General features: G+C 48.9%; 13 protein-coding genes across 13 annotated transcripts; 5 read left to right on the top strand and 8 right to left on the bottom strand.

Annotated features, from left to right (window-relative positions):
* The first annotated feature begins 292 nt into the window (after positions 1-292).
* On the top strand, positions 293-1,728 carry EV420DRAFT_21161 (uncharacterized protein). The gene is made up of 4 exons (XM_060481228.1): positions 293-783; positions 839-1,011; positions 1,069-1,414; positions 1,470-1,728. Exons 1-4 carry the CDS (start codon positions 657-659, stop codon positions 1,592-1,594), a joined length of 771 nt encoding a protein of 256 aa, XP_060339085.1. The 5' UTR covers positions 293-656; the 3' UTR covers positions 1,595-1,728.
* On the bottom strand, positions 1,691-3,645 carry EV420DRAFT_21152 (uncharacterized protein). The gene is made up of 3 exons (XM_060481226.1): positions 3,477-3,645; positions 3,280-3,411; positions 1,691-3,227 (listed from the first exon to the last, which is right to left on the bottom strand). Exon 3 carries the CDS (start codon positions 3,222-3,224, stop codon positions 1,863-1,865), a length of 1,362 nt encoding a protein of 453 aa, XP_060339084.1. The 5' UTR covers positions 3,225-3,227; positions 3,280-3,411; positions 3,477-3,645; the 3' UTR covers positions 1,691-1,862.
* A 54-nt stretch (positions 3,646-3,699) lies between these two features.
* On the top strand, positions 3,700-6,061 carry EV420DRAFT_21118 (WD40-repeat-containing domain protein). The gene is made up of 6 exons (XM_060481221.1): positions 3,700-4,098; positions 4,149-4,258; positions 4,314-4,697; positions 4,755-5,155; positions 5,211-5,371; positions 5,424-6,061. Exons 1-6 carry the CDS (start codon positions 3,750-3,752, stop codon positions 5,738-5,740), a joined length of 1,722 nt encoding a protein of 573 aa, XP_060339083.1. The 5' UTR covers positions 3,700-3,749; the 3' UTR covers positions 5,741-6,061.
* EV420DRAFT_1633708 (Alpha/beta hydrolase fold-1) lies at positions 5,934-7,264 on the bottom strand (the record flags this gene model as incomplete). Its single annotated transcript, XM_060476226.1, has 7 exons — positions 5,934-6,020; positions 6,067-6,160; positions 6,214-6,320; positions 6,370-6,456; positions 6,503-6,725; positions 6,779-6,902; positions 6,955-7,264. 7 exons carry the CDS (start codon positions 7,262-7,264, stop codon positions 5,934-5,936), a joined length of 1,032 nt encoding a protein of 343 aa, XP_060339082.1.
* Positions 7,265-7,444: 180 nt separating this feature from the next.
* On the top strand, positions 7,445-9,470 carry EV420DRAFT_20983 (uncharacterized protein). The gene is made up of 4 exons (XM_060481216.1): positions 7,445-7,561; positions 7,610-7,974; positions 8,022-8,357; positions 8,408-9,470. Exons 1-4 carry the CDS (start codon positions 7,474-7,476, stop codon positions 9,311-9,313), a joined length of 1,695 nt encoding a protein of 564 aa, XP_060339081.1. The 5' UTR covers positions 7,445-7,473; the 3' UTR covers positions 9,314-9,470.
* On the bottom strand, positions 9,471-10,548 carry EV420DRAFT_20973 (uncharacterized protein). The gene has a single exon (XM_060481215.1). The coding sequence runs from the start codon at positions 10,396-10,398 to the stop codon at positions 9,628-9,630; it is 771 nt and encodes a 256-aa protein (XP_060339080.1). The 5' UTR covers positions 10,399-10,548; the 3' UTR covers positions 9,471-9,627.
* Positions 10,549-10,706: 158 nt separating this feature from the next.
* Positions 10,707-12,286, top strand: EV420DRAFT_1232522 (uncharacterized protein; the record flags this gene model as incomplete). Its single annotated transcript, XM_060466552.1, has 3 exons — positions 10,707-10,752; positions 10,800-11,160; positions 12,139-12,286. Coding segments are annotated over 3 exons (555 nt in total), but the record flags the coding sequence as incomplete, so codon positions are not given.
* A 47-nt stretch (positions 12,287-12,333) lies between these two features.
* EV420DRAFT_1493490 (uncharacterized protein) lies at positions 12,334-13,517 on the bottom strand. The gene is made up of 3 exons (XM_060470776.1): positions 12,876-13,517; positions 12,771-12,821; positions 12,334-12,723 (listed from the first exon to the last, which is right to left on the bottom strand). The coding sequence occupies exons 1-3, from the start codon at positions 13,101-13,103 to the stop codon at positions 12,541-12,543; spliced, it is 462 nt and encodes a 153-aa protein (XP_060339078.1). The 5' UTR covers positions 13,104-13,517; the 3' UTR covers positions 12,334-12,540.
* A 419-nt stretch (positions 13,518-13,936) lies between these two features.
* On the bottom strand, positions 13,937-16,919 carry EV420DRAFT_20830 (caspase domain-containing protein). The gene is made up of 8 exons (XM_060481206.1): positions 16,831-16,919; positions 16,573-16,779; positions 16,476-16,514; positions 15,972-16,425; positions 15,563-15,918; positions 14,632-15,509; positions 14,177-14,577; positions 13,937-14,118 (listed from the first exon to the last, which is right to left on the bottom strand). The coding sequence occupies exons 2-8, from the start codon at positions 16,620-16,622 to the stop codon at positions 14,020-14,022; spliced, it is 2,277 nt and encodes a 758-aa protein (XP_060339077.1). The 5' UTR covers positions 16,623-16,779; positions 16,831-16,919; the 3' UTR covers positions 13,937-14,019.
* Positions 16,920-17,259: 340 nt separating this feature from the next.
* Positions 17,260-20,609, bottom strand: EV420DRAFT_20844 (caspase domain-containing protein). Its single transcript, XM_060481208.1, has 8 exons — positions 20,420-20,609; positions 20,126-20,356; positions 19,957-20,066; positions 19,459-19,906; positions 19,060-19,406; positions 18,148-19,013; positions 17,597-18,096; positions 17,260-17,547 (listed from the first exon to the last, which is right to left on the bottom strand). Exons 2-8 carry the CDS (start codon positions 20,192-20,194, stop codon positions 17,401-17,403), a joined length of 2,487 nt encoding a protein of 828 aa, XP_060339076.1. The 5' UTR covers positions 20,195-20,356; positions 20,420-20,609; the 3' UTR covers positions 17,260-17,400.
* An 8-nt stretch (positions 20,610-20,617) lies between these two features.
* On the bottom strand, positions 20,618-23,010 carry EV420DRAFT_20928 (uncharacterized protein). Its single transcript, XM_060481212.1, has 2 exons — positions 22,853-23,010; positions 20,618-22,795 (listed from the first exon to the last, which is right to left on the bottom strand). Exons 1-2 carry the CDS (start codon positions 22,907-22,909, stop codon positions 21,014-21,016), a joined length of 1,839 nt encoding a protein of 612 aa, XP_060339075.1. The 5' UTR covers positions 22,910-23,010; the 3' UTR covers positions 20,618-21,013.
* Positions 23,011-23,642: 632 nt separating this feature from the next.
* EV420DRAFT_1472536 (uncharacterized protein) lies at positions 23,643-24,805 on the top strand (the record flags this gene model as incomplete). The annotated part of the gene is made up of 3 exons (XM_060469059.1): positions 23,643-24,133; positions 24,193-24,283; positions 24,356-24,805. The coding sequence occupies 3 exons, from the start codon at positions 23,643-23,645 to the stop codon at positions 24,803-24,805; spliced, it is 1,032 nt and encodes a 343-aa protein (XP_060339074.1).
* Positions 24,806-25,655: 850 nt separating this feature from the next.
* EV420DRAFT_20761 (uncharacterized protein) lies at positions 25,656-27,460 on the bottom strand. The gene is made up of 2 exons (XM_060481203.1): positions 27,385-27,460; positions 25,656-27,334 (listed from the first exon to the last, which is right to left on the bottom strand). Exon 2 carries the CDS (start codon positions 27,308-27,310, stop codon positions 25,757-25,759), a length of 1,554 nt encoding a protein of 517 aa, XP_060339073.1. The 5' UTR covers positions 27,311-27,334; positions 27,385-27,460; the 3' UTR covers positions 25,656-25,756.
* Positions 27,461-27,993: the final 533 nt, after the last annotated feature.

Below are 27,993 nucleotides of genomic sequence, written 5' to 3'. Positions count from 1 at the left end.
AACAGAATGCAAGACCTGTGACGAGATCAATGCCAGGTTCGGCGCTTCTCTGTGGCTACCACGGGAGGCGATCAAAATATTAAATGCGCTGTGCGCATCTGTTCCCGATAACTACCGCTTCCGAGGGCACTCTGGTCTTTCAGTATGTATCAAAGAAGCTTCTCAATGCGAAAAGAGTGCTCACACTTGTCACCGCCTACCTCATCATCTTGATTATAACCGCCTATAAGACGAATGTTCGTAGCGGGGGTATGCTTTCGCTGCACTATATCCCTTTGTTTGTGGCCTAGCGCGCTAACCTGAGGTATCGGTGATCATATGTCCGTGCCTCACCTTTGTGCCCGACCTCTTCTAGACCTCAATTCTCCAGATTGCTGAATATCTTTCGGAACCTCACCCGCCCCTGGGCCACACACATTGGCAGCTGCATGCCTGGCTACTCTGTGTAGACGAAAAAGATTGAATATCTAACAGCGCCAACGTAACAACGGCCTCTTGTCCACAGCGGGAGGTCGTTTGAATACTTAGCCAAGTCAGCGACAGTTCAGAAATTTCCCTCCCCGCAATTTGTTCCCCCACTCCTCCTTCTTTTCGTCTCGGCGGTGCGGTACTCGATCAATTCCATCATCTTCAGCCAATTCATCGTTGCTTCTCGAATGCCCCGCGCCATTCAATCCAGCTACGTCAGTACCATGAGATCTTCCGCAGATCCCACTTCGCCGTTGACACCAGATGGTTCCGATCATGCTAGTTTGTTCCCCGCGTATGGAGAATTCGTCGACTGTAGGTCCCCGTTGTCTCGTGTATAACGATACATGTATCTAATACTCAACTCTAGGCGAAGCTTTGAGAGCTCAGACTCTCAATGCTGATGGAACGCCCAAGCGACCAATGAATGCGTTCATGATCTTTGCCCGTCTGAGGCGCCCACAAATCTCTGCCGAAGATCATAGTCTCCGCACTGGGGACATCAGCAAGATTTTGAGTAAAGAATGGGCCACAATGTCCTTTGTCAGTTATTTTTCTTACAATCTTTAGGACAGATTTATTAATATTCTGTCGTTTTAGAGCGACAAGGAATGGTACCAAGACCAGGCTAAAAAGCTGAAGGTGGAGTTCAAGAAAAAGTATCCTCATTATGTCTACCGTCGCAAGTCCACTCGTAGACGGCAGCAACTTCCTTCTGACTCAGCTGTTGGTCGCATTGACGATAGCGCTGCGTGGCAATCTGGATGGTTAGAAAGTCAAGAGAGCGACCTGGAAGATTCATGGTCGGGACGTTCTGTTATGGAGGATCCGGCACTGGATGCGATAATGAGTGCACGGGCCAGCCAGCTCCTGCATGAAGATACTTACAGGATGCGTAGAGAGGTGTCCTATTCCAAGTTGTATGGGACGAACGATGTTCTTCGTCGTATGTGTTTTTTCAGCAAGTTAAAAATATCTACTTACATTGCCTTTGAGCATAGGTCTATCACAGTTTCCTCCCGCTCATGTTCCATCGTACCACGTCCCTAGCTTCTTAGATACCTCGTTTTGCGCGGGTCCATCGAACTCGCCCTACAGGACGCCTATGACCCATTCCTTTACCTGATACTCCCAGGCATGGCATATCAACCATTCCCTACGCTCTGTTACGACTATGATACATGTAATCTTCCTCACGAACATCTTTTGAATATTGCTATACTTCTGCACTACTGTAGCACCGTTTGTACTTCTGTAACACTACCCCAAATAGATTTACTGGTCCATAATCCTGCTAGGACAAGTGTACATCATTGTATGACGAACTCTTGAATGAGCGAAAGTGAAAGTCCGGTATCGTATAATACGTCCACCGTGATTGAGTCCAATCGCGACTAGCATATAACACACCACCCATCGTCCCGAGGCTTTTCCAGCCTCGCCTCAATATAACATCTTCCTCGGCCAAGTTTGCCCGTACACGGGACACTAAGAATATCCTTACCACGACCGCGGTGGTCAGGGATAAGCTGTGCCGTTGATCGCAGCGGCACTTCCGCCTTGGGAGTGACAAGATGACCATCGAACCACGTCGGCGGGGACTCTGATAGGAGCGACAGAATCACCCTTGGTGCTGGCTGAGTCTGATGTGAGAGAGACCAAAGTCGGCCTCGCGCAATGAACTCGACGTCTCCGCCATCCCAATCGAACTGAGCTTGGAACCCTTCTGCATCGCCTTGTTCGATGACATTGACAAGCGGTCTGAACCCTATCCACCCGCGAATTTTCTGAAAGAAGGGGTTGCCTTCGCCACGAAGGAGACATGCGAGCTTGATATCCTCCATCGTGGGTGAAACAGCGGGTATTGGAGCTGCATGCAAGAGCAAAGCCCTCAAGATTCCATCGCCTCTCACATTCTTCACAGCAGCAAATAGCAAGCAACGGTTCGAGTCCTTCCTTTTCAACGACGCCGTGGATGCGTTCTTGCTGAGACTACCGCATTGAACCTTTCCACTCCGATCCCTCAGGACACTGCCCAGAGTGAGTTTACCGCCGGTTAACTTGCAGGCATTCTCCAGGACGGCCAGCACGCCTTCTTCTCCCTCAACGAGCTGTGGTACGATCTCCTTGATCGCCTCACGAAGCTCTCGTTCTGTCTTGGACTTGGACGCGAAAAAGCGGGACTGGCGTTGCTGTGTACGAAGTAGGAGCTCGTTGGAGGTGCGCAGAAGAGGTGAAGGGGACTCAAGCTGAGGTGCAACGGTCGAACGACGTGGCACGGTATTGGATCTGCCAGGACTGACCCGAGCTGTCTGGAATACGGGCTCAGTGACAGATCGTTGGGCATTAGGGTGTGCAGTTCGCCTCCGCCGTCGCTCGCGAATAGGTTCGGGCACTTGAGGACTTCGTGTGCTATTACGTCGACGTGGGTGTACTGGTGGGGAAGGCCGGGAGGTGACACGGTTAACCGTATCGGCCCGACGATCACGTCGAGGGCGGGGGGTCGGCGGGTAAGTGATTGGTTCCGGCATTGTCGGCTGGGAAGGTGTCGGGCGTGGACTAGGCAGCGATGCCGGCTCGGATGCGATCGGCTCAGCCGGCGGAAGAGGCGGAAGAGGAGCATCGCGATGTTGCACCAATGCAAACGCTGATGATTCACCAAGGTCTGCATTCAGCACTGATTGATAAGACGGCGGCAGGTCAAGGTCCTCTTCAAGGTTGCTTTGAGACCAGGACAACGAGTGGGATGGTGCCATTTCCTGCAAGCATTGTGGTCGGTATTCATTGCGAAGACCCAGAGACGGTACATACCTAACTAGAGCTGTAGCTCGTAGTGCTCGCTGTGCAGTGGTGGTCGTCAAAAGCAACTGGCACGTTTGATGAAACTGATATGATCTGGGGTAGAATGGCAGTGCTGAGCCCCTCTTACGCGACTGCGTGTGGCTGTTGTGGCGGCAGAAGGTAGAAACAGCCCGAAAGATGATTGAGACGAACGAATCAAAACAGACCTCGTGCAGCAATGGAAGAGAACCTGGCAGACTCGTGAACAGTTCGACGGATTCTAGTTGGACGACAGGAACGCAATATCAACGTTGTCGTAAACTTGCATAGCCCTTCCGGTTCAGACAGACACAAGTTGAAGGGTCCATGTGTTTCAATTTTCAATGCGAGTGCGGGATAAGTTGAGGAGATTCTAATAAATAAACAAAATAAATAAATAGCAGCTCCTTCCTAATTTGTACACCAGATTTTTTTTGCACTCCAGGTCCAACGTCCATCTCATGCCTGATTCTTTCTTTACATCCTCCAAACCTCGGAAAAGGAAGCGCACAAACGATGCGGGGCCCAGTAGTTCCAAAAAAGTCCCGCGTAAGGGCGCGCAACAGAACGGTGTCAGATTCCAAGGTCCCAAGTCCAATGGTGCCCAGAAGAAGAGGAAGACAGCCGACGAGGAGCTGGATTCTGACCATCCTGACGACGACGCGGGAGACATAGATGATATAGACCTCAGGGCGCCGAGTGATGACGATGAAGTCAGTGGGGAGGAGGATCCAGACGAAACACCAGCCGAGAAACGATTGAGACTGGCTCAGTTGTATATTGACGGTGTCAAGGAAGGGCTGAAATTAGGTTCGTCTGTGTTCCGCTGCATGAGACAATTTACTAAGTATTTGAACCAGCCGACGGTGAATTCGACGCGGCTGAGATTGACCGAGAACTCATTACTGCCAGGCTGAAGCAGGACGTACTAGAGCATTCAGGAAAAATACATCTCTTCATCGCAGACTCCGTTCGTGCATTCTGTATTACAACTTCATCTCTCTCACTGACGTCTTTGTCCAAAGTTTGACTTTTCTGAACCTCCCAAGACTATATTTCGCACCAAAACATCCAAGTCTTCCGTTACATGTGCCGTGGCTGCAGAATCCGGGCAATATCTCTTCACGTCAGAAAAGGATGGCACCATCACAAAATGGGATCTAACGTCCAGAAAGAAGGCGGCAATATTCCACTCAATACGAACTCAGGCGAAAGGGAAAGGGAAAGCGCAGGCATCTGGTGAGGAGGTCAAGGGTCACACTGACGAGGTTTTGGCGTTGGCTCTAAGCGATGATGGAAAATACCTTGCAAGTGGAGGCAAGGATCGTAGACTCGGAGTGTGGGACGCGGAGAATGCACAGTGGATAAGAGGGTTCATTGAGCCAATGTGTCACAAAGATACAATATCAGTACGTTCGTCCTCTCGACTAGGGTCTTTCGTCGCGAATTCATTCACTTTTATATAGGCGTTATCCTTCCGTAAAGGCACGCATCAACTATACTCAGGCTCATTAGACCGATCACTCAAAGTATTCGATTTATCTCCTGGAGTTATGGGCTACGTCGAGACGCTTTTCGGCCATCAGGATCATGTCGTTGCTCTTGACTCCCTGCGAGGTGAGACGTGCGTAAGTGTGGGCGCACGAGACAAGACAGCGCGGTATTGGAAAATAGTAGAAGAGACGCAGCTCGTGTTTCGAGGCGGAGGACGTAGCCGTGTGCGAGACGTTTTGGAAGGGGGTCTTGCTGATCAGGAAGACGGCGAGCCTGAGCCTAAACGAGACGTTACGATGAAGTTCGTTGAGGGGCGCCTCGAATGTGTCGCGATGATTGACGAATCCATGTTCGTCAGTGGTGGGGACAGTGGGTGCGTCTTTTCCATGTTTACTGCTGCGGAAAGAAGGTTAATTACTTGTATCCAGATCCATATGTCTATGGATGACACAGAAAAAGAAGCCAGTGTTCACTCAGCCTTTGAGCCATGGCTTCAACGAAGTTTCTTCGGAAACCGAGGGCATTATAAAGACACCTCGGTGGGTAACAGCCCTAGCCAGTCTCCGATATTCTGATTTGTTCGCATCTGGTTTGTCTCTCGCAACCATCTCATCTTCGTGACGCTCACGTTCCATCCTTAGGCTCATGGGAGGGCGATATAAGACTGTGGAAGCTCGATTCTAAATTGAAGTCCTTTTCCCTAGTAGGCACAATACCGGCGCTTGGCGTGGTCAATTCCCTGCAGTTTGTGTCTCCCCCAAAAAGCTTCTTCGATGGAGCGGAATGGACGAAGGAAGGACAACTTGGCACTGACGGCGCGTCAAAGCGGAGGGATGCGGGTCGGTATTTGCTAATCGCTGGCATGGGTCGGGAACACAAGTTCGGACGTTGGCAGAATGTTAAAGAGGGCTGGAATCGCGCTTTGGTTGTCGCACTTTCGCCTCGGACATCATCATAACGTTTTTGGATTCCTACGAAACTTGTTCTATGTGCTAGTAGGTAGACAACTACACCCGGCGATCTTACACGTTTCTATCCATGCTACCATTTACCTCACCACTCATAAATCCATCATGAAAGTATACAAGAAGGTAACAACTCTAAAAGAAGGTGACAAACCATATCCTTGATGGACGTTGGCGGAATATATCTCAAAGTCTTGCTTGAGCCGTAGTTTTCGACGACGTCAAAGCTGCCCAAATCTTCTCTGCCAAACCAGTAGGGTTCATCTGAACAACCTAAGAAAGCGTGAGACTTTGATGAAGTCCAAAAATAGACACTTACTAGGTGTCCTCCACCCTCGACTCGGGAGACAGATGCCAGATTCTCAATGCCTCCACACGCGTTGTTAATTATATCATCTTTAATCTCTGGTGGCCTTGAAACGGGCGTCTCACGATGATAAAGACGAACAAGTGCTGTAATGCTTACAGGATGTCATCAATAGCACCATAGATCAGGTGTATTGGAAGCAGCTTGACGAAATGCGCCATACCGCGATATGCTCGGGAAATACCTAAACTGTCGCGGTAACAGGCCTGCTCAAATGTCTAGCATTCATAAAATCTTTGGCGAGGCTACACGTACGATCTCCTGCTTCCTAGAGCATTTTAGAGTGACGCCGTTGACCTGGTCTGGGTAGTCCATCGTAGGTAGTGACCGAAGGCCGTGTTCCTTTTATCGATAAGCCGACCAAGTACTTCATTAGGTTCATGCTTACCACAAAAAGTCGTAGCACTCGATCGTCCCACACCTGCCATGCTTTTCGGCCTTTCATAGTGGCATAGGCTTCCTCCTTTGATGGCCATGTATCTCTGCGGCTGCCGGAGGCGCTCGAGAGAAATGTTCCGGGACCCCGGCTATGCTCCTGGTTCATGGTCATCAGCTCAACCAGGATTAGAGATTCGAAGGTAGGACGGGGATTGAACGTTAAGGATAAAAGCCTGTGATTTACGTGGTTAGGGCCAACGGATCTAACTAGAATGAAACTTCCTACAGAGATACAGCTCCCATTGAGTGCCCTATACCCACAAGACAACGGCTGGTAAAGTCCACGTCGACACCAGTGCCTAACCCCATTAACAGTGCGTGTATACTGCGGGCGTATTCTTCCCATCGAACTGCAACACAGCGTCTACGTTATTCGAAGAGAATGTATTGATTTTCGCGTACATGTCTCTTCATAACCCCATTGCAGAACTTCTTCGTTTAATATAGCAGCGTCACCGTGGTTAGACGCGTCTATCGACCAAACCTCACGGATTTTAAGGCCGCCACGTTTTTCGATAAGGGAGAACAAGTCCTCGACGGTAGGTTCCCATTGTTCTTTGTGAAATCCTGTTCCATGAGCAAATATCAAGGTCAGAGCGTCGTTATCCTCAAGAAACGGCGAGGAGGGTTTCCAGTATCGCTTGACGGTCGATACAAGGGGGTAACTGGGCCTAGGATCAAAAACGTAGGACTGGGAGGACAAGGGAGCCATCAAGGATACCGGTGGATCATCGAAGTTAAGTACAAGTGTAGTTTTTCACGTGCAGGTACCGGGCCGGGATACCACCGGGTCATTGAGCAACCGAATCCGATCGCGACAGCAAACGCGCTTTGTCACGCGACTATTTGTCTCTATTTGACTGAAGCGTTACGGTCAATTTCCCGGCCTCTCCGAAGAACACAACTCGAGCCGGCACGCCAATGCTCTCCTCTTCACGGTCGTCGTTAAAACGCGGCCACTCCTATCTCCTCAAGAAAAATTTTCAGTGCATCTCTGCTGTGGTATCTCGTAGGTGTCTGCAATTTTTCACATATCACTACCTTACAATTTTCCCAGAATGTCCTAGGAGACATACGTCCACCGCGACACAACCAGCAGAGCCGTCTTCATCTACAGAGCTGTGTAGCACCCCTTGGAAATTCGAGCCTGATACGGCTTTCCAACAATCCCGACATGGAACCACCCTCGCCCGGTGTAATACAGCTATACATGACGCCTTCAAACGGCGCGACATACGAACTTGCTTTGAAACAGCGATGAACATGAAGAAAAACGGAATTGCCCCAGATACGACGACCTATAATGCTCTGTCATTGGCGACGGCTTATGGTTCAAACTCACTGGATGCTTTTGCGGTTTACGAAGACATGGTGTCGTGCGGGGTGGAACCCAATGTCGCTACCTTCAATCACCTTATTTTTGTAAGTTGTTATCTCGTCTTTTGATTGCTTACTCAATGAATCTCTAGGCTGTCAAGGACAAAACCACCACGCAAGTTTGGTACATCCTCGATCTAATGACCCAAAAAGGTCTACGCCCCAATGGCGAAACCTACCAATTGATTATCCAGTTCTTCACCGCTGGTAAAAACGTGGAGAATGCCTTACAATTCCTGCATGAAATGAAACAGGCCGGTTTTGAACCGTCACTCCGAACAGTCCAGGATATGGTCGTCGTCGTAGCTGAGCAAGGGTACAGCAGGTTAGCAGTGGATCTCGCAACAGAGTTCGAGGAAACTTCCGTCCGAAGACTTGGTCCCGAGCCGTGGCTTAGCTGCTTGATTGCTTCTGCAGAGGATGTTTGGGTGGGTAGCATAATGCTTCTGTGGGTTTCCTCGACACTTATAATTAATAGGATGAAGGGGTGCAGCGGTGTTGGGAGATTGTCGTCAAACGATTTAATATCAACCCAGATGAAGGCCTCTGTCTTGCGGTGCTCACAACAGCAGCTCGGCACGGTCTGTCCGACTTGGCGACAGAAGTCCTAGGCGCGCTAAAGACTGCCGGAGTTCAATGGCGGGAGTATCACGTTGCGCCCCTCGTCGAGGCGCTCTGCCGAGCTGGTCGTCTAAAAGAGGCTATCCTCTCCTTGAATATCATGCGATCAAACAACATCCTCCCACTACGTTCAACGGCCTTCCCGATATCCGAAATAATATCAAAAGACGTAGACGCGCTAGATTCAGTCTGGCCAATTCTCGACGAGCTACAAGCTGAGAAAGCCACCATAGACGTTATTGCTTTGAACGCTATCATCGAATCCGCAGTCGCGCTAGGCGACCTCCAGCGTGCCGTTGGCACGTACAAGAGCTTCTCAGATTACAACGTTGTCCCCGATCGGGACACTTTCCGAACGCTCCTCGACGGTAGCATAGTGGCACGGCATCTACAACTCGGCACTATCATGCTAGAGGGCATGAAAGAGCTGGATATTGCGCCAGACGCAACAACGTACAGGCAAATGATAGAGCTTTGCCTAACGCAAGAGATATATGATGATGCGTTCATCCACCTGGAGGAGATGAAGGCTGCAGGCTTCAAACCTACTCAGGAGACGTACGAGGCTATTGTCGTGACGTGTGCATCTCGCGGAGACTATCGATATGAGATTGCTATGAAGGAGATGCAGGAACAAGGCTACCCGATAGCCAAAGACTTTGAGGTAGAAGTCTCTCAGATATACAACCGGAGCCTGGTTGCAGGGAATGGTCATTCAGGGTCCGAGGTGTATGAGCAAGACGACGGAGGTGACCGTCGATGATGCACTTTGGTGGTGGACTGCCTCAGGCGTGGTGGTTAGCTCGCCAAGCGCGCGGTCGGTGTTCAGTCGCAATACGAGACAAAAATCCATCTTATTCGCTCTGATACTCATACCTGAATCGCATTTCTAGACAAGGTGATTGAAATTGTAATGAATGACAAAGGCTTGAAGATCAAGCATAATCCTGCGGCAAATACACTATCGCCTTTACGACAGCCTTCTCCTCTGAGCGGTGCTGGCCTAAGTGGAATTGGGTCTCTCGTCAACGAGCTGCCCAACGAGACGGTCCTCAAACTCGTCGCCCTCTGATTCGATTACGCCCTAGTACTGATGTTTAAGCCGTTCGCTCGCGTCCACGGCTTCGTAGAAGAAGGCGGTGTAATCGACGTCTGGTTCGCTGCTACCTGCGGCGTCCAACTAACAACTGAATCAGTACTGACCTCATCCAAGTCACAAGACAAGGAAATACGTACAGAAGATTCTTGAGATGTTTCCTGCACCTCATTGGGCTGACTATCCTGCTGTACGTGACTACTGTTTTCCTCCACCTCAGTTAGTTGCGCTTCGAGCGCCGCTGCTTCGGCATCCAACCATTTCTCGCGCCTCAGTCCTGCAGCCATCTGGTCGTGCACGTCCATCTGGGCATTTCGTTTCTTCATCGCCTTTCGCTTGGAATTTCGATCAAATGCTTGCTGATTTCTGTGTGCTGTGAACATGAAGATGTGCTTTGTGTTTAGAGACGCGATGCATGTTTCGATATCGTTCGTTGGTTCGTAAATTTCCGATGGGATGGGGTCCTTGCCGGGCAGGAAACGGGGGTTAATGGCACCTAGCTTTCGATCCAACCTCTCGCGAAGCATGCGGCGGCGAAGACCGGCTTGGGCATTTTCGACTCGGCCTTCTTTGCGCTTTGAGGGAACGCGTTTCGTGGGGTCGGTAGATGGGGCGGTGTGTTTGGTAGTCTTGGTGGCAGAAAAGGTTCTCTGGATTTCCCTCGCAGGCTTGGACTTGGGATTAACGGAGTGAATTAGATTTTGTATGTTTAGTGAACTGTGGGGAAGCAGCATGGGCAGGTGGAACTCCATCTTGAAGAAGGGGAATTAAAGGGGAAGGAGTTAGAGAGGTGATGATGTGTGTGGGGAGTCTTGATGAGGGATAACGAAGTCAGCAGATATTGTGCCACCTTTTATACTTTGCAGGACCTGGCGCGTCTACATCTGGACAATGAACCTCAGCCACTCGGTCCGGAGCACCAACAATGACGCCACGCGCTCCCGATATTTTTTATTAAGGGTCTTTCAAATTTCCCCCCCCCCCTCTAATTGTAACCGTGATGGAGGCTCCAAAACCGTCCTGCGCCGTCTGCCAGAAAACTTCAGGAGAGGACTACGATATCAAACAATGCTCGGCCTGCAAAACGCGCCGATATTGCAGTAAGTGTTTTCCGAAGTCTACGCGTCAAGGGGCTCATTTTTTTCTGTCTCAGGTATTGATTGTCAGCGTACCGATTGGCCAACACACAAACGCGAATGTAACAAGAATAAGGCCGGCGCAAAATGGTATGACTGCCATCGACTTTGCCAGGATGGCTCGGAGCATTTCGGTGACCTTGAGCTTATCACCTGGAAATGTCCTGCGGACGGTACGGGCTGGGGTAATGTTTTTGTCGAAGAGGAGGAATACATGAAGAAGAAATTTACGGAAGAGTTTGGAGGCGATTTGAGGAAGCTCTTTGATCATTGGCCTCAGGCCTTCCGATGGCGGTGCTGTGGAATGGATGGTAGCATGACCTGGGGATGCGACCATCATGGTACTGGCGTCAAACCCTGTACATGCGACTTCTGCAAGTGAGTGGCACGTCTTGTATCTAAAAAAAAAGAGAATGCCTCTGATATACAAGACAGGATGGGAGAGCCTTTGCCGGACGATATTTACTTTGAGCAGAGTGCAGAAAGGATGGGCTTAACCTTGCCTCGAGGTCCTGATCCTCGTTCAAGAAATCCCTTTACTGGGCCAATGATAGGCGCGTTGAGGGATATTACGGCACTGTTTGATGAATCGATGAGTAGTCGAAGATGAAATAAATAAATTATCATTCAACTCTGCGGTAACCATTGCCATGTGCTTCCGTGAGATGATCGGCGTTTTGTTATATAACAATCAAACATTGAAACAAAGTATTTTAATGCCACAGGGGCTTGCCTATTTAAAGGTCAGCTAATTGCTACAGTTACTACACTATCCCTCACCTCACCTCCACCAAGTATGGCTCCATTCTCCCGCGAGAAATTTTGCGCTGTCTGCAATAAAAATGAAGGTGATGCATCCAATATCAAGCAATGCTCCGGCTGCAAGGCGCGCATGTACTGCAGTGAGTAACGCGTCGCATCTTATCACTGATCATCAATTTACTTGGAGTTATCCAGGCCTCGAATGCCAACGCGCTGGCCATCCCACAAATCCGAGTGCAAAAAGGGTGAAAAATGGTACGATCGTTATCGGCTGAGCCAGGATGGCTCCAAGCACTTTGGAAAACTCGAGCTTATCACCTGGAGGTGCCCTGACGAGGGTACGGGCTGGGGACACGTTATCTTGGAAGAGGAGGAGTATATGAAGAAGAAATTCCAGGATGAATATGGAGGCGACTCAAGGAAGTTTTACAAGTACTGGCCTCAGGGCTTTCGATGGACGTGTTGTGGCATGGACGGTAGTATGACTTGGGGTGCGATCATCATGGTACAGGTCCGTCACCTTGTACGTGCGACTTTTGCAAGTGAGTATTTTGGCCTTTTGTTTAAAAGACTCCTCGTCTGATGGGCCGATAGGATGGGAAAAGCTCTCCCGGATAGCATCTACCACGAACAGAGCGCGACGCGAATGGGTCTCCGTCTGCCGAGAGGACCGGATTCACGCTCCAAGGATCTTACAGCTGGAGGAATAGCCACCATGATGAGAGGGTTCCTTGGTCTCGATAATCCTTGATGATATTTGTCACGTTATCTCGTGGTCATTAAATCTCGTGTGCAGATTAGACGCCATGTATAATGTCATTTTTTGCTTCGTATTGTGCTGGACTATGTACCGTTCCAGGAGAGAAAGTTAGTCATAACATACAGAGACTTCATTACACGCGAAAATTTGTTCTAACTACTGCCATCAGAAAGATTAATAACAAAAATTGAATGATAAACGCTGTACTCTTAAACATACTCTAAATTACGGATTCCTCATAACGAGGCCCTCTTCTTTGTCTCCTCTGCAATAAATCCAGCGACCATGGCGCTGTTCACGTATTCTGTATATGAAGTGATCTTGGGAAGTTCACCGCCTTTGGGAGCAGCAAATTTGAAGATGAAGATGTATTCGTTGTGCCACTCCGTCCCGAGCTTGGAGACACTGTCAGATTGCGCCTGAAAATCATGTCAGTAGAAGTCGCACGATGTTTACGAAGACCTACATGGGCAACGATGGTGCTTTCCCCAGCTTCGATGACTTCGTGTACTTTCAGCTGAACAAAACATCAGGTTAAAGTACAGAACGTGAGATACGGGATAATACTCACAGACATGCCATCAAACGCAGGCAACACGGACGCAGAGAAGTACCCCTTGAATTGAGCTTTATTCATAGAAGGAACCGCCATCGCTTTCGGCAGAAGCGTAAACGTGAAGTCGTCATCATCAAAAGTAGCTAGGAGCCGCTCGGCGTCAAACGCATCGAAGGCGTTGACGTACTCGGCGAATGCTTTGTGGGCAGCAGAAGCGGTTGCGGGGGGTTCATATGCGACCATGATGGACGGGTTACAGCAATGGCGGGGATAGAGATTCCGTTATAAGTCCTGGAGCCGAGTTCCTTGTCATCATGTACTGCCTCCAGTAACACCACGGAGGCCGGGGGATCTCCCGTGAACCAGAGTGACAAAAGAGACGATCCGAGGAGCTAAGCAGACAAGAGAACAGTCTAAAGCCAATCAGTAGTCGTTTAATTTTGCCGACTGGCCAAGCATGGGGATGCATAACCAGAGTCAATTCCTAGCCGGGGGCGGCGAATTGATATCCAAGTCGATGGCTGTAATCTTTTTGATCAAAGTACAGGATCCAATTCCCGGTGCCGCCGAATCAGTAGAACAGATTACAGGACAGACGAGGCGGAAAGCAGCCCTGAGTACCGCACACGTTTGTGAAAGACAGGATGTCGTTCTTAGGTAAGTACTCAGAGGAAAAGAAACGGCCCGAATGACTCCGCGTCTGAGGCGTGGGAGCGTGAATACTTATCTCTGTCCTGCCGTCGCCGCGAAGACTATGAATCGATAGTATCCCCCAGCGCTATGATGTTACTCACATATAAACCCATCAAGGCGAAATTAGAACCCATTATTGCTATTTCGAAAATGTTTGGGCATCAGAACTTCAGCCTTCACAGTGTAGTGCTCACAGTTCAGTAGTCGTATATCAAACACATCCCTACACATCCTCGCCAGCTCATTATTATTAGCATTATCGGAAAACAGTGTGGACTCTGCGTCACGCGTGTTTAGCATGTAGACAGACTCGAATCATAATAACAGAGTACCACAATACTTATCACTAAACCCTAAAACTTCAACAGGAAGCTAGCTACCTATTTGTAACTAAATACGAACTGACCATCGAACATATCTTCAAAATTTACAATGATAGTTACTTTCTCTCCCCCTCAGAGCGACCCTATAGTAAAACTTCATTGGGGACGGCATAGGGCTGGGGGACTCGAGATTGAAGAAATCTTTCCACACGTTGCCAAGACGCGATAAGCCATTTCCCAAGCTAAGAAAGTATAACTAAGACCAGAGCGTACACAGACTGACAAAGAAGCGATACTCACTCCTTGCATATAGTCTTCTGCTGGCTTTGTTGATTCACGTTCACTGCACGCAATACTAGGTGGGACAGCCGGGCTTTTGGATGTTTGAGTACGTCGTAATACAACAGGAATTGTTGTTGAAGCCCAGTCGTCTGTAATTGATGGAGGGACACGTTTGGCACCCCGTCCAATCATTTCATTAAAGGGAGATGGCTGGGAGATGCTTGCAAGGTCCACCGCCTTCGTTGTTACGAAAATCTTGAAGAAGCAGACGTCCACGTCTTGGCCGTCTGGAACGGAAAATTCCACCTTTTGCATGCCACCGCTTCCGAAGCCAAGAGTGAGTGTTGAATTCCCTTGGAGGCAGGTGTCGATGGCAGTGTTCTGTTTAGAATTTCCCTGAATCGGGCAGTACCATTCCTCTGTAGTAGGGAAAGATGATCAATAAGCAGCCAGAATTTGCAATGTAAACATACCTATCTCCAGGGTAGAAGCGTCGAAGTAGAATAGATATGCGTATAGAGCGAGCTCGGACTCGTTATGAATTGTGAACCCATAATATTTCTTTCGAGACGAAGAGTCTATGACAAGCTCAACAGGCTTCCCTTCACCATCGGGCAGAATGCTGTCGCCAGTAGGCGATAAACTGCCTTTATCGAGCTTCAATTCGTGCATTTTTATAGAAATACCATACTGGGATATGGGAACTGAACCTGGTCTAGAAAGGTGAGAGCTGAACTGTGCGTAGCGATCAATGACCCTGCGAATCCTGGCGATGTCTTTGACAGCCACCGGGCGAGCTGGGAAACGTGAAGGAAAGTCCATGCTCGCACTAATGGTACCATTTTTATCTCCTCGGTCAAAGAAAACGGAGTTATCTTTCATCGTCAAGCAGAGATCCGCTTCAGACTGCCTTTCGGCGGCGATGGCTGGAACTGTGAGCTTGGGTTCACTGTCCTCCGCGAGGATGTGATTAAAGAGGTCTGAGCTATTGCAATGGATGGCGAGGTTGGATCCAGAAGCTTCCTTCAATTGCGCGTACCAGACAGGATGGTCTTGATACGTGGTGAAGAAAGCCTCGTCATGGAGCACAAGGTGAGAACAAAATGGTTCAACAGTAGTCACAACCGCAGTTGGTAGTTCGTTGTTTGGGTGAGATACATCTGTTTCATGGATTGCGAACGTGGAGCCAGGAGTGATACCATGAAGGGCCCCGGCCTCTAGCCTGAGGACAAGGCGGTCTGGGTCTTGGAGCTCCTTACGACGACATAGGATCATTGAACTATCCGCAGGACTCTCCCACGAGTCAAACAGATGTCGACGGATATGCTTCCCATCGAACTGTGGTGTCTGGCTATTTATACAAGTTGATCAGCTTAAAATGGTGCCAACCAAGTCAACACTTACGTTTCTGGGATATCAAGATGATGCAACAACGAAGCATACGTAAGAACGCCTGCTAGAGGCTTATCTCTCATGCACCTGAGTAGGGCATCCGTAAAGAGGCCGATTCCGTTTATCTCTGAGGCGGTTTGGCCACGTCTGCACGCTGCCAAAAGCACATGAGAGTCCCGAAGTGAACGTGAAAGGCTGGATCCCCGACGATAAATGTCTTCGTCGCAACCCGGAGAAAGATCGTGGACACTTCGGAAGTTCCGTGGTCGCACGTCCACCAGTTGACCTACACCAAGGTCAATGGGGCCCCTTGCCCCTCCCCCTCCCCGGTTGATTCCAGCGGCATGACAACAATCCAGAATCAATGTCTGAAAGGAAGTTAATGGTGTATATAGAGCTTGCGCTGAGATATGCGACGTACGATATTATTTCCCTTGGCTGCAGACAGATCTAGGAGAAGTTGACTAATCGTTCGATCCGGTATCCCATCTATGATCTTGTCATTTTGGTCTCGCAATCCTATGTCACTAGGACACAGCAGCTCGATCTCGTCTCCAGGCGTTTCCCAGTCCTTCCATTCGACTGGCTTATGAGCGATGGCCCCATGGCCTGCATAGTAAATAATGATGGCAGCCGTGCCCGAGACAATTCTTTCATCGCTTTCGAGCCTCTTGAATCCATCTATGATGGCAGATCTTGTTGCTTTTTCATCGCGAAGGCTAATGATATTCTCCTCCGGAGTTCCACGGTCCTTGCGTAGATATTCGTCAAATTTGTTAGCGTCGTTGACGGCACCTTGCAGGCTCTCCGATCTAAAAGTCTCCGATCGGTATGTGTCGATGCCAATAGTCAGTGCAAAAGTTTGGTAACTTCGCCTACATATTATCGATAAACTAGCATGGGGTCTCAAGACATGGAGGCTCACGATACAGGCTTGTCCGATACAGGTTTGTCCGGGTCGGGTCTACATCATGTTCAGAACGGTCAGCTGATATAGCCTCAAAAAATTAAATTCGACCGACTGGCTAGCTGAAGGAGGGTGATGTCTATTGCCAGAGTTAGCGTTGCCCATGTCAGGTGGAATGTAGCACTACAGCAAGTATCAATGAGGGATTGAGAAAAGGCGGGTGAGGTGCGGTAGTTAGAGCATTTTGAGTCTTTGTGAGAATATATAGTACATGCTTCATAAGCCTCGTTGCTTTCACAAATCGGAAAATCAGTACTGTATTCTACAATAGTCAATTGAACGTCCAAAAAATAGAAGCAGACTTAATCCTCACAATGATCGATGCTGAACCTTAGTGATCGCGGAGGAGTCGGGCGGCAAGGAGCCTAGGAATGCAGAGCGGTTACCGATCTCTATAATTCGCGATCGGAGACCAATTCAAGGTCCTGGGTTGTGATTAGGGACAACGGTAAGGAAAGCACCACCTCGGGAGATGTACGTCGTGGTAGTTGAACGGTAGAAGTGATACGTTCTGAATCTGCGAGCACCTTGAATCGATCACACGCGGTGCTAGCTCAGCAGCTGTTGCTTAGTCTGGCAACTCTTCACCAATCACGAGTGGGAAAGACCGAAGGCAACTTGCTGCATTTGCTGACATTGAAAGCAAAGATGAGCAGTGCCCTTTATGTTGAGCTTCGACTTAAGCGCGCATGCCCTAAAGGGTATGCAAATATTCCAGTCGCACCCTGGCAAGTACTTAGTCCCGGAACCAAAATGAGCGCAATGTAAGATACCTACTGTAGCTGATAATCACAAATTCAATATATGTCAGACTTTAAATATTTTGGTCAATAATATGTGTGACATAGGTAGAACGAGCCTGTAGCATTGGCCATGTTCCTCTTCAAGTTGGATGGCTACGCGAAGACCGAAGGTAAGAATGTACCTTCGCGTAAAATTGAACGGCAACTTTATGGGGTACAGCGGTGAATTTTTTGGATGATAAGGTTTCTTTCAGTCCTTGCATACCGTTCGTTAGCCATTGAGGAATCTGGGCATAAACTGAACAATGAGGTGCAGCTGTAGGGGAAAAGACTCACATGAGTATGTTTGTCCGGAGACGGATGCAACGTGGGTGAATTGATGGAAGTCACACAGACTTGCGGTGAATAGGAATCTAAAATTGGAGAAGAAACAGTAGACGATTCAGTACTATTTGTCTCATGCCTGTTTGCTTCCGAGATGTTCGACACCTTAGGTTGGGCGCGTCTCTGTATGACAGGTATCGTTATTGAAGCCCATGATTCTGTAAGATCGGGAGGAGGAGATCGGACAGGAGATTCACCACGGCTGGTCCTCAAATCCGAGAACGGTGAGGATTGTGAGATACTTCCGAGATCTACTGGCTTCGCGGTTGCAAACAACTTGAAGAAGCAGACGTCTACATCTTGGCCGTCTGGTACAGTGAATGTGAATGGGTTCATGCCACCGTTCCCGTAGCCAAGAGTAAGTGTTGAACGCTTTTGGAGGCTAGTGTCAACGGACCCTTGCTCCTCCTTCTTCAAGTTGTTGGGGCTCATTTTCGAGGAGTACCAAGCGTCTAAATGATTCAGAAGGTCAGTCATAGTATCGATATGAAATACGAACATGCCTATCTCAAAGCTGGTAGCGTCAAAGTAGAAGAGATACACGTATAGATCAACATCGGATACGTTACGGATTGTGAACCCATAACGAGGACATCGATCCCGAGAGAGAGATGTGTCTACGACGAACTCAATGGGCTTTTCGTCTTCCATAGCAGACAGCAAATTGTCGCCGACAGGAGTCAGACTGCATCCGTCCAGTTTATTCATTTCGATTGAAATGAATTGGGTGATAGGCAACGGACTTTGAATCGTCAATTGAGCGGTAAAGTGGGCAAAGTGATTAATGATTCTGAGGACGTGTGCATAGTCGCTGACTTGGGAAACATGAGGGAACCGTGAGGCAAACCCGATGCTCGGACCGAAGAGGTCGATTCTGTTCCCTCTGTCAAAAAAGACGACTTCGTCCCTTACCGTCAAACAGAGCTCTGCCTCGTCTGGGGTGTGGACGACAATAACAGGAACCGTAATCCTAGGTTCACAATCCTCACTGAGGATCCGGGTCAGGTAGTTCGGGTCATTGCAATAAGCGCTAAAGTTGGCGCCGGAAGCTTTGAGTAATCGGGCGTACCAGACACGACGGTTCTTATTGGAGGTCAGGAATGTAGGGTCCGAAGGCACGAGGAGGGAAGTGAATGTCTCTACTTTGTTGATGGTCACAGTTGCAAGTGGATGCTGTAGGTCCGAGAGATCTGTTCTAAAGATCCCAAACGTAGAACCGACGGTTACGCCATGAAGCAGCCCCGCATGTAGCACAAGGTGAGGTTCGCCGTGCTCATGGCGGCAGAGAATCATGGAACTATCTGCCGGTTCTTCCCATGAGTCAAACAGACGTCGAAGGGTATGTCTCCCTTCTAGATGCGGTGTTTGGCTATGAGTTGTTTCAGCTTAGAGCGGTGCGATTCACCAACACTTACAATGCTGGCATAATTAAACGATGTATCAATGACCTATACGTCAGTTCATTGATAGGGTTCTTTCCCATGATCTTGAGCAATTCGCGAGTAAAGATTCCGTGCCCATCTACCTCCCAGGCCGATTGACGACGATTGCATGCCGCCAGCAGTACATGCGAGTCCCAAAGCGAACCTGAAAATCCTGACATGACCTTCACTCCAGAAGATCCACGACAGAGTGTCGTAGAGTCACAACTGGCAGAAAGTTTTGGAGGGTTAAGGATCCGACGCGGCCTCGCGTTCGGTATGTCGGCGGGTTGCATTCCACGATTGATCCCAGCAGCATGGCAGCAGTCGAGAATCAGTGTCTAAAGAGTTGTTAACTTCATCGTATAAGTAGTCTAGATTTCAGCGACAAACGATATTATTCCCCTTGGCAGTTGCCAACTCTAGTAGAAGCTCGCTAATCGTTCGATCCGGAATACCCTCTACAACCTTATCGTTGACGTCCAGGATCCCAATATCTGTGGGACACAACACTTCGATTTCGTTGTCGTAGGTCTGCCAATCCGTCCATTCATCTGGCTTGGGAGCCACCGCGCCATGACCCGAATAGTATATGATCATGGCTGCCATTCCTTGGACAATTCTGGGATCGTGAATGAGGCTCCTGAATCCCTCGACGATAGCTTTTCTTGTCGCCTGCTGATTGCGGAGGCTGATGATGTTTTCCTTTGGGGTCCGTAGACCTTCGAGAAGATAATTCTGAAATCGGTCTGCATCAGCAACAGCAGCCTGTAGATTCCCGTACTCTCCGCATTCGTATTCGTTAATGCCAATCACTAGAGCAAGAATGCCACGAGTCTCTCTACAAAGTCCATTGTTTAGTCGGCCAGGCCCCAGCGCTATAGCACTCACGGAATAAGGGGTTCAACGCCATTCAATGTTGCTCCCTTTGCTACCCCAGCTGAAAGCGGGTTGTTCTCCATAGTATTCTTTGGAAGCCGGACGTCAGGAGGATTCCGGCTCTGCAAAGACTATTTTAGCCTACGACATATCGCTTAAAGTGCGAAAGTTGACGACTTACATCTCTCATTATATCCGCCCAACGTCCATCGTGAGCGTTAGAAAACTGAGAATCAGGAGAATGTGCCATCGGGGATAGTGGAGGGAGCCTCAAGCGTGCTCCAATTATACCCTCTAAGCAAGCTTCTTTCAGAGACCGACATTCGGAAACGAGTTCTGCCTGCCGTGTCAGCCTTCATTAACATTAATGCGAAGGCCACCGATGACGCTCCACTTAAAAGAATGTCTTTGGCTGTCAGTACCCATGTAAGTACTCAGTAATTCTGCAACCTCATAACATGGGTGCAAGACATACTCTATCGGACCCCTTAATAACGTCCAGCAATTCCCCACGGTAGCGGCACACCCACGAAATGCAGCGTCAGGACGTCGCATTGGCATGGAGCCCCTCTAGCTTTCTAGCAAGCGTACATTACTCATGAACAGTGTTGCCTTCCAAGTAAACAAAGAGATGGCATAGTCAATGGGGTACCGTATCAGGTGCAAATGTACCAAGCGCACGAGTCCGCCGCGCTGAAGGCACGAGGAACTGGTGTACATTCATCGTATGCCAACGGCGAGCGAGCCATCGAGTTCATGTGTGACGGACAACCCAGCGACGTCCAGGTCGTCAAGACATAAAAATGAAAGGACGGATTAATGAGTCAATCGCGGAGTAGAATTGAGTATGTCAAAGAACGTCTATGACAGAATCATATCGGAAAGTTTCAGGTACACTGCAAAAAAAACATTCATAATTCCCAGGGAACGTGATCTTGAAATTGCACCTCGCTCGCTACGGCCAAAGTCATAATTCCACCGTAAAGGAGAATTCGATTGAAACTCTCGCGGTCGTACATGTCTAGACATCTTCTGCCCGGTTGATTACAGTCTTTTAGGTCGGCGCGGCCTACCACAGGTCTACAATCCCTGCAAGAGACACCCCTTGCATCCTTCTTGGATGTTCCACTGTCAAACGTTCCTCCGACGACACGTCTCGTTTGTGCACCGAATCTGTGTGCAAAAGAGAAGCGGACGGCGCGTCTGCAACATCTGCAGTCTCGTCGGGAATGATGTAAATTGTCGACCGATGAGAACGACAAACAACATTCAACCCTCCCGTAACCACCAATATCCAAACATTACTCCACCGCCAATCTTCAGAGTCCACAATCATGAGCGGACTTGGCAAAACTAGCTCATCGAGAACAGTTCTCTCTTCAGTTCTCCGACCATCGAGCATATTGACGAGTTCTCTGTGATCAAAGCTCATCTGTGATCCTGTAAGGTCAAGGCGCCGCAAGGATGGCTGTTCAGATACCAGAGTATGGAATATTTCATCTGAGTCGATGATCACTTCGAGGGACAGTGATTCGAGGCTTGATAAGGCGGGAAGCACGGTGCAAGCATCGGACCAGTCAAGGGTCTTCGAAGGAGCCGAAATAAGCAGGGAGGTCAATGAAGGGAGGGACCTTCTGCCAAAATGTGGAAGGTGAGTGCCACGACCGTGATAATGGAGTTCCAATGACAATAGTTTCGGCAGTGCCATCATGGAGAAGTAGGATGCAATAGTCCCTTGAGGCACATGGTGGTGCATCTCCCACAGACTCAGTCTAGTCAAATGCGAAGATGAAAATATCGTAGTGAATGTCAGGCGTTTCGTAGAAGGACGAAGGGTAAGCGCCGTCGCGGTTCGGACCTCTGGGAGAACATCCAAAAGCTTGCCGCCGATATCTGCGTTCGAGATTTGCGACCACGGTAGCTGAAAGAAATCAGGACGGTCATTGATGGTCACCGCCTGGAGTTTTGGTGCATTACGAAAAGCGGTGGTGTTCCAGAGAGACGGGAACCTATGATCATTATACACCGAAATGCGAAGTTCATGCAACGAATCCAGGGAATCGGACACGGCTTCTAGGGTACGGAAAGATTCGGCTTTGTAGAAGGAAACATGTAGTTGCCGCCATCGTGGAGATGATGAGAGTATAAGAGGGAGTAATGGATGTGCGGAGATGTCCTGCTTGCTACCCACGAAAACTGAGAGACTGTGATTTCCAGATCTCTCCAGATGTAATGAAAAACGATACGCGAGGAATGGCGGGAGAGAAGCTTGAGGGCTCTCATTACGTGGAGCTCGGGATGTACGGTTCAAGAGCCATTGCAAAGTGGTGGGTTTCTCCGGGCCCGCCTTCAAATCCAACCTAATACTTGCCCACCAGTGCGGCCTAGACAGCGTCAGACATCTCCACGATGAACAGACTTGGGATACTGTCCAAAGGAAATCTCGTGCATCAAGGGAATCAGCAGGGCAGGCGATGGTTGCATTCATCGCGTCATCCATGCCCCACGAGAAAATCTCCTCCAAGATTTCGCACGGTAATCTGCGTACTGGATTCATGAGAGTCTTGGATATATGAAGCTTGTGCTCGATACGGATGCTCTCGGCCGTGAGTCGATTCAAAAGATGGCGGGCTTGCGAGATACTCCGGTTGAGGGAACGAAGAAATTCGCTGCCGTTGGAAAGGATTTCCTCGCATTGTTCAAGCTCATCGCCAATTGGAGGCTCGTTAGAGGAAAGTAGTTGATTAGCTCTGTCAGATGGTATACCATCAGGAAGGCGAGCACCAGTGGACAAACAGAATCCACATTGTGGACAGCCTATGTCGTTATACATGAAGGCGGCGGTAATTTTCTGAGATAGCAAAGGGATTAGGTACCACGACATGTTCAGAGTCCGTAACATGCTCACCGATTTCCAAGTGGTGGTTGCTGTAAAGCTTGTAAAGATCTGAGTTTGAATTGGCATGTCGGTACCGGCCCGAAATCCGGGAACAGCCAGAAACTGGCCTTGATCAGAAACTACTTGGTACTATGCTCGGGTCGATTTGAATGTGTCGGTGGCACAAGTCAAGGTGAGGCACGTTGGATATAAGTGCTACGTAGATCATTCAATGCTACCTCGACCTTCAAGCTTCAAGCTTCAAGGCTTAGAATTGGCCTACATGTACTGTCATTCAAGTTAGCTCACACCCAACTTTCTCTGTGAGTGGCAGTGGCACATACCAGCCTAAGGGCGAGTGGCGGAAATCAGCGGCGCCGTAGGAACAAATAGACATCACTTTCTTCCGTCCTTCTCTTTCTTTCAGCACTGACGAACTAATTTCCGAACCCAAGAGTAAACCATCTGAATGCCACCCAAAAAACGAGCTCAAGTATGTCTCTTTCTGCTATCGTCTGCGCTACGTTCAGGGGTTGATTTTCTTTCTTCGCAGATTGCGTCGCCTCCGACTTCAATAAAGAAGGGCAAAGGCTTTCCCCCCAATTTCGCACCGGAGCTAGTTTTGGAGATCCTGAAATACGTCGAACGTTCTGACTTTGACTCCCTCTTCAACTGTTGTCTTGTCTCCCGGACTTGGCGCTAGCTCACCCAGCCACTCGTATTCGCTGATCTTCGCCTGTCGCTCGACTCAAAAAGTACTCTCTGGAATGAAAGGCTAGAGGAGGCTCCTCATTTGGCCAGTTACGTGAAGGGTTTAGACATGCGCGACTCCGATTGGGGAGCAGTCAACCTCGTCGACCTCGTCGACGGCACAACGGCCGGGTTTCTGGTTAAGCCCGAGTTTCTGGAAGGGTCAAACACATACAACCTTGTTGACCGTCTCCCCAATATCAAACGCTTGAAAGTCCATGGATTCTCCGATCCATTCGGTACAATGCGGTTGCGGACCCTTAACCAGCTCACGGATTTGGAGTCCTTGGAAATGGCCGACGTCACTTTTGGAGAGGCGGCGGATTTGCTAGAATTCCTTTCGCCAATGGTCCAGTTAAAGCAACCCGTCATCTCTTCCCTTTACTTGGACCTCGCGAAAAACGCCAGAGCCGTTGCAGGTTTGCATGATGCAACCGATCCAGTCCCCAAAGCGTTGCAATCGCACAGTGTCACCTTCAACAAGCGCAATGTGATCTACCTTGTTATGTGGCTTCTCGGGGGTACCTTTGACCTCACTGGCCTCACCGATCTTGGGTTGACGTCAACTCAGAGGAAGGAAGGACAGAGAACATTCTAGTCCCTACAAAATCTTTTCTCAGCACAGTGGGGCCTAGAATTAAAAAACTGCAGTTTTGCATTCCTTTGCACCTTCAGGGAACGGTGCTGAAATCAATGGCACCAGCCTTCAAGGTGCGCCCAAGACTTATGGATGTTCACCTGTGTCTCATCGTCACAACACTAGACCTTGTCATTTCATCCCAGGCTTTCAGTTATTTCAAGCAATTAGCGATAGTGGAGTTCAGGACTACACTGGACCGGGAGAGAAACCTTTCTCTTGACCTCAAATCGATTGTGCCTCTTACCGCTCACAATACGTTTCCAAACCTGTGGAAGATACAGGTTTCCGTGCGGTTATTCTCGGTGGACCATGGCGATTACTCTTCTGTTTGGAGCGACTTCGACGCACATTTTTCCGGCCCAAATTTTCCACATCTCCGGGAGTTTGTGATTTGTGGAACATTCTTGGACGAAGACGACGTCGTCGACGATTTGGTTCTAGCTGATATCTCATCCATGATCAGGAAGTGCATGCCTACCCTGGCGTCTCGTGGTTATTTGAAGTTTGAGAGGAAGTTTGCAGTCGTTCCAGAGTGGTTCGCCATGTTTCGTCAATCACTGCTGGAGCCGGTTTCCGAGTACGAGTCTTTTTAGGACGGAAAAAGGTATTCTGAAAATGTTGTGACTTTTCTTTCCCTTTGTGTTGCGCTAAAATGGGATACAGAAAACATAATGAAAAACATGCTCTTTTTATTGCTCCCTTCGTGTGCCAAAAATACCTGCTTTTCTGTGAATAAAAAGTGGTTTCCTGTGTTCGGACTGCGAGAAACGTCTTTTCCATTCCATTTTTCAGGTTGTTTTCCTTACCTAAAAGAGTACAAAAATGACCTTGTCTTTCAGCTTCTTTTTCTGAACTAGTTTTTACCATTAGAAGATCAAATGAAATGTCACGACATTTTGAGGTCTCGTTTTACCGATGGGACAATGTACCGCTCCCCAGCAGTGAATGAAAGATGTTATTCCCAGTATGGAACAAAGGGACTAATTCTGTTTCCCTATCAGCGGAAGGAATTTGAAACACGAGCGCATATCGGATACATTATCGTACATGATCAAATCGCGATCACATGACACGCATCGTGTATCACAGGCCACCAGTTTCTATTGGGACCTTTATAGTACATCTTCACGGCAGAAATCATTGAAGCATCTTCTTAACTGCTAGACTCCGAGAGTAAAGGTGATGCCATAGGAACTATACCTTATTTGTCCCAAAATGTTTTTGAATTCTTACGCGCTGAAGACATTCCGTACTGCTCCATATGACTCGAATCGTTGTCATTGTACATTTTAAATACACATCTAGTAGTTCAGAGAACTTTGACACATCGTACACTGTCTAGTCTTCTATGTACCCGTGTCATCTACGAATACCTTGGTCTTGACACATTGCCGGCAAAGAAAACACATACCGTTGTTGATGGTTTTAGTCTATTCTTAGTGGGCGCACGTTACGTTCATAAAATGAGCATGCTCAACGAGGAGGTGACCCTAAAAACGACTCAGCCTTGAGCTGATACGAAAGAAAACAGTGACGGCACCAATTCAATCTAACACACTCTCATATACTTTCAGGCCTTCATTGCGCAACAAGCTTAATCGCTCCCTCGTTCGACGACCCAAATTATGATGAGCCTCTCCCCTTCCGACCGTCGCACTTTCCAGACCACCTGCAATCCCTGCTCTCATTTCGATCAATCCCATGACCGCGCTCTCATCGATCTCAGAATTGTCGCTCCAAATGAGTCCAAGATGAGCAAGGACCGGGAGCGTATCCATGATTCCTCGAAGGAGGACCGGAGTTATGGTGCGAACTGCAGGGGTCTCGTGGATGTAGAGAGCGGTGAGTGGGGTAGTCATCTCCTCGAAGAGAAGGACAAGATCGGGAGCTAGGATTGGGACCTGGATAAGGGTGAGGTCGGTGATACGATGCTTGGAGCAGAACGTTGCGAGATGAGTAAAGAGGAGAGGGATAGCTGACGCGGGATGTCGACCCGCATGAATGAGGGTTAATTTCGAAAGCGATGAGAGAATGAGTGGGGCCAGCAGTGTGCCAAAAGAGGTGTAATCAGCATTGGAAAGATGGAGAGTGAGGGTAGTAAGCTGGGAGGTGACGGCAGGAATATCCCCACTGTATAAGTTGTGAATATTACTGAGAACCGTGAGACTTTTCAGTCCTGCCGCTGAGGCGATGGTTGACGCCAATATCTGGGCATTAGACCTTGACCCCGTGGCCTGTACGGAAAGAGAACGGGTCTTTGCGAAGGGAGAACCCTCAATGTGGATGATATTTCCACGTAATTCAAGAGTTGTAACGCCACAGAGAGAAGTAAATCCCTTAGGTGAGTAGCTACTCGGGTCATCGCTCGTGTCCGTGATGGACAACACGTCTAACTGGCGAAGGTCGCTGCAAGAACGATGGACCGTTTGAAGAAATAATTCAAAGAACCGCTTGCACATGAAGGAAACGTGAAGATGTCGCCATCGATGAGACTCTCGGCAGAGGGGAAGTATGAATTTGTTCTCGTAAGACATATCGATGCGATGCAATGGATCGGCGGAAGAACATAGATAGATGGAAAGTGGGGCGAATCGTGAACGTTCTAGATATAGATGGAGAGCTGCCTCAAAAGCTGCGGTTCGGGGCGGTGGAGTGGTGGGGAGCTTTATGGAAATGGTCGCCCACAGGTCAGGAATATCCAGCGCTATCGTCCGCCAGCGATGACAGACGCTAGATATGTCCATCGCTGTTAAAGAGAGCACCTCCAAGGTGCCGACGTCAGGATCCTGGGGTAGGCAGGCCTCCCTGAATATCAGAGTGAGAATCTCTGTAGGGACTGTGCCGACAATAGCATGAGTATCGTTTCTGTTCCTCTGCAGTCGCGCTTTGTGTAGGACGAGGCTGTGCAAAATATTCTGAACGCGGTCGATTTCCGCGTTGCACGCGTTCAAATCATAGGGAGCGCGCGAAATGGCGAGGGGGACTTCAGGTTCGTCATAGAATGCAGGGTGATGGGGACAGAGGCTTCGCGAGGGACATATCAAGCAATGCCTGCCAGAGGGTATTGCGTCGTACTGAATCAAACAAGAAATCATCATGAACTGTGAACCAAGGATTGGATACTAGAACATGAAGTTAGTCGAATATAATGCAAAAAATCAGCGAGAATCACCTTGTGCAAGTCCTCAATATGTTATGGGGGGGAGGAAATGAAGTCGTCGAACTGCCAGTCAGACACGCGAGTACTTATCTACAACACCTTCTCGTAAAGTCTGGCTTAATATACTAGTCTGATCTAGCTCGGACCCGCTTTGTGTGGGCAACCCCCTTGCCGATGGTTCATTGTTGTTCATCCACGCTTGCCGCACCGAACGAGGCCTTGCCGGGATTGAGCTCGGCGACCACGTTGCGCTCTTCCAACGTCAGCTGATCTCCAACCCCACTTCGAAATCCAATGGAGAAAAGGGACCTGCGATAAGAGAACCTTGCACCCCATTTTCCCCCCATTTCGAGCACCATCGATGAGATTGACCAAGGACAGGCTGTCATTTGTCGGCCGCCGTTTACCTTTTAGGGTTGCTAAATTAATTCGAGTTGATGCAGGCGAAATCTACCGGGGCCAACCATAGTTGCTTTTTGGAAATGGCGCAGTGTGCCTAAGCTTCAAAATCAACTAAAGGAAAGTTGAGTGATGGTCCCATCAGTGACCGTTAAGATAGGGTTGTAAAGATCTTGCCGTCGACAGGTCGAGGTCCTGTAAGGTTCGCGAATCGCAATTTGA

The sequence above is a fragment of the Desarmillaria tabescens genome (assembly GCF_030435595.1).
Source record: "Desarmillaria tabescens strain CCBAS 213 chromosome Unknown EV420scaffold_1, whole genome shotgun sequence".
Classification (NCBI taxonomy): Eukaryota; Fungi; Basidiomycota; class Agaricomycetes; order Agaricales; family Physalacriaceae; genus Desarmillaria; species Desarmillaria tabescens.
The sequence above is the reverse complement of the archived record's forward strand: the minus strand, read 5'-3'. Positions and strand labels throughout refer to the sequence as shown.

Bases quoted from the DNA above. Each gene is read 5' to 3' on its own strand.
- EV420DRAFT_20973 (XM_060481215.1), bottom strand. From the start codon at position 10,398: ATGGAGTTCCACCTGCCCATGCTGCTTCCCCACAGTTCACTAAACATA.
- EV420DRAFT_21152 (XM_060481226.1), bottom strand. From the start codon at position 3,224: ATGGCACCATCCCACTCGTTGTCCTGGTCTCAAAGCAACCTTGAAGAG.
- EV420DRAFT_20983 (XM_060481216.1), top strand. From the start codon at position 7,474: ATGCTCTCCTCTTCACGGTCGTCGTTAAAACGCGGCCACTCCTATCTC. The intron at 7,562-7,609 runs GTAGGTGTCTGC...CAATTTTCCCAG, and splicing joins CATCTCTGCTGTGGTATCTC to AATGTCCTAGGAGACATACG. The intron at 8,358-8,407 runs GTGGGTAGCATA...TATAATTAATAG, and splicing joins CTTCTGCAGAGGATGTTTGG to GATGAAGGGGTGCAGCGGTG.
- EV420DRAFT_20844 (XM_060481208.1), bottom strand. From the start codon at position 20,194: ATGGCACATTCTCCTGATTCTCAGTTTTCTAACGCTCACGATGGACGT. The intron at 19,407-19,458 runs GTTTGTCGCTGA...ACAACTCTTTAG, and splicing joins CTGCCAAGGGGAATAATATC to ACACTGATTCTCGACTGCTG. The intron at 17,548-17,596 runs GTGAGTCTTTTC...GTTTATGCCCAG, and splicing joins CTCCGGACAAACATACTCAT to ATTCCTCAATGGCTAACGAA.
- EV420DRAFT_20830 (XM_060481206.1), bottom strand. From the start codon at position 16,622: ATGGGCAACGCTAACTCTGGCAATAGACATCACCCTCCTTCAGCTAGC. The intron at 16,515-16,572 runs GTCGGTCGAATT...AACATGATGTAG, and splicing joins CACCCTCCTTCAGCTAGCCA to ACCCGACCCGGACAAACCTG. The intron at 14,578-14,631 runs GTATGTTTACAT...TCCCTACTACAG, and splicing joins CGCTTCTACCCTGGAGATAG to AGGAATGGTACTGCCCGATT.
- EV420DRAFT_21118 (XM_060481221.1), top strand. From the start codon at position 3,750: ATGCCTGATTCTTTCTTTACATCCTCCAAACCTCGGAAAAGGAAGCGC. The intron at 4,099-4,148 runs GTTCGTCTGTGT...TATTTGAACCAG, and splicing joins CAAGGAAGGGCTGAAATTAG to CCGACGGTGAATTCGACGCG. The intron at 5,156-5,210 runs GTGCGTCTTTTC...ACTTGTATCCAG, and splicing joins GTCAGTGGTGGGGACAGTGG to ATCCATATGTCTATGGATGA.
- EV420DRAFT_21161 (XM_060481228.1), top strand. From the start codon at position 657: ATGCCCCGCGCCATTCAATCCAGCTACGTCAGTACCATGAGATCTTCC. The intron at 1,012-1,068 runs GTCAGTTATTTT...CTGTCGTTTTAG, and splicing joins AATGGGCCACAATGTCCTTT to AGCGACAAGGAATGGTACCA. The intron at 1,415-1,469 runs GTATGTGTTTTT...CTTTGAGCATAG, and splicing joins GACGAACGATGTTCTTCGTC to GTCTATCACAGTTTCCTCCC.
- EV420DRAFT_20761 (XM_060481203.1), bottom strand. From the start codon at position 27,310: ATGATGATTTCTTGTTTGATTCAGTACGACGCAATACCCTCTGGCAGG.
- EV420DRAFT_20928 (XM_060481212.1), bottom strand. From the start codon at position 22,909: ATGCCAATTCAAACTCAGATCTTTACAAGCTTTACAGCAACCACCACT. The intron at 22,796-22,852 runs GTGAGCATGTTA...TTGCTATCTCAG, and splicing joins CAACCACCACTTGGAAATCG to AAAATTACCGCCGCCTTCAT.
- EV420DRAFT_1493490 (XM_060470776.1), bottom strand. From the start codon at position 13,103: ATGGTCGCATATGAACCCCCCGCAACCGCTTCTGCTGCCCACAAAGCA. The intron at 12,822-12,875 runs GTGAGTATTATC...TGTTTTGTTCAG, and splicing joins CTGCGTTTGATGGCATGTCT to CTGAAAGTACACGAAGTCAT. The intron at 12,724-12,770 runs GTAGGTCTTCGT...CATGATTTTCAG, and splicing joins AAAGCACCATCGTTGCCCAT to GCGCAATCTGACAGTGTCTC.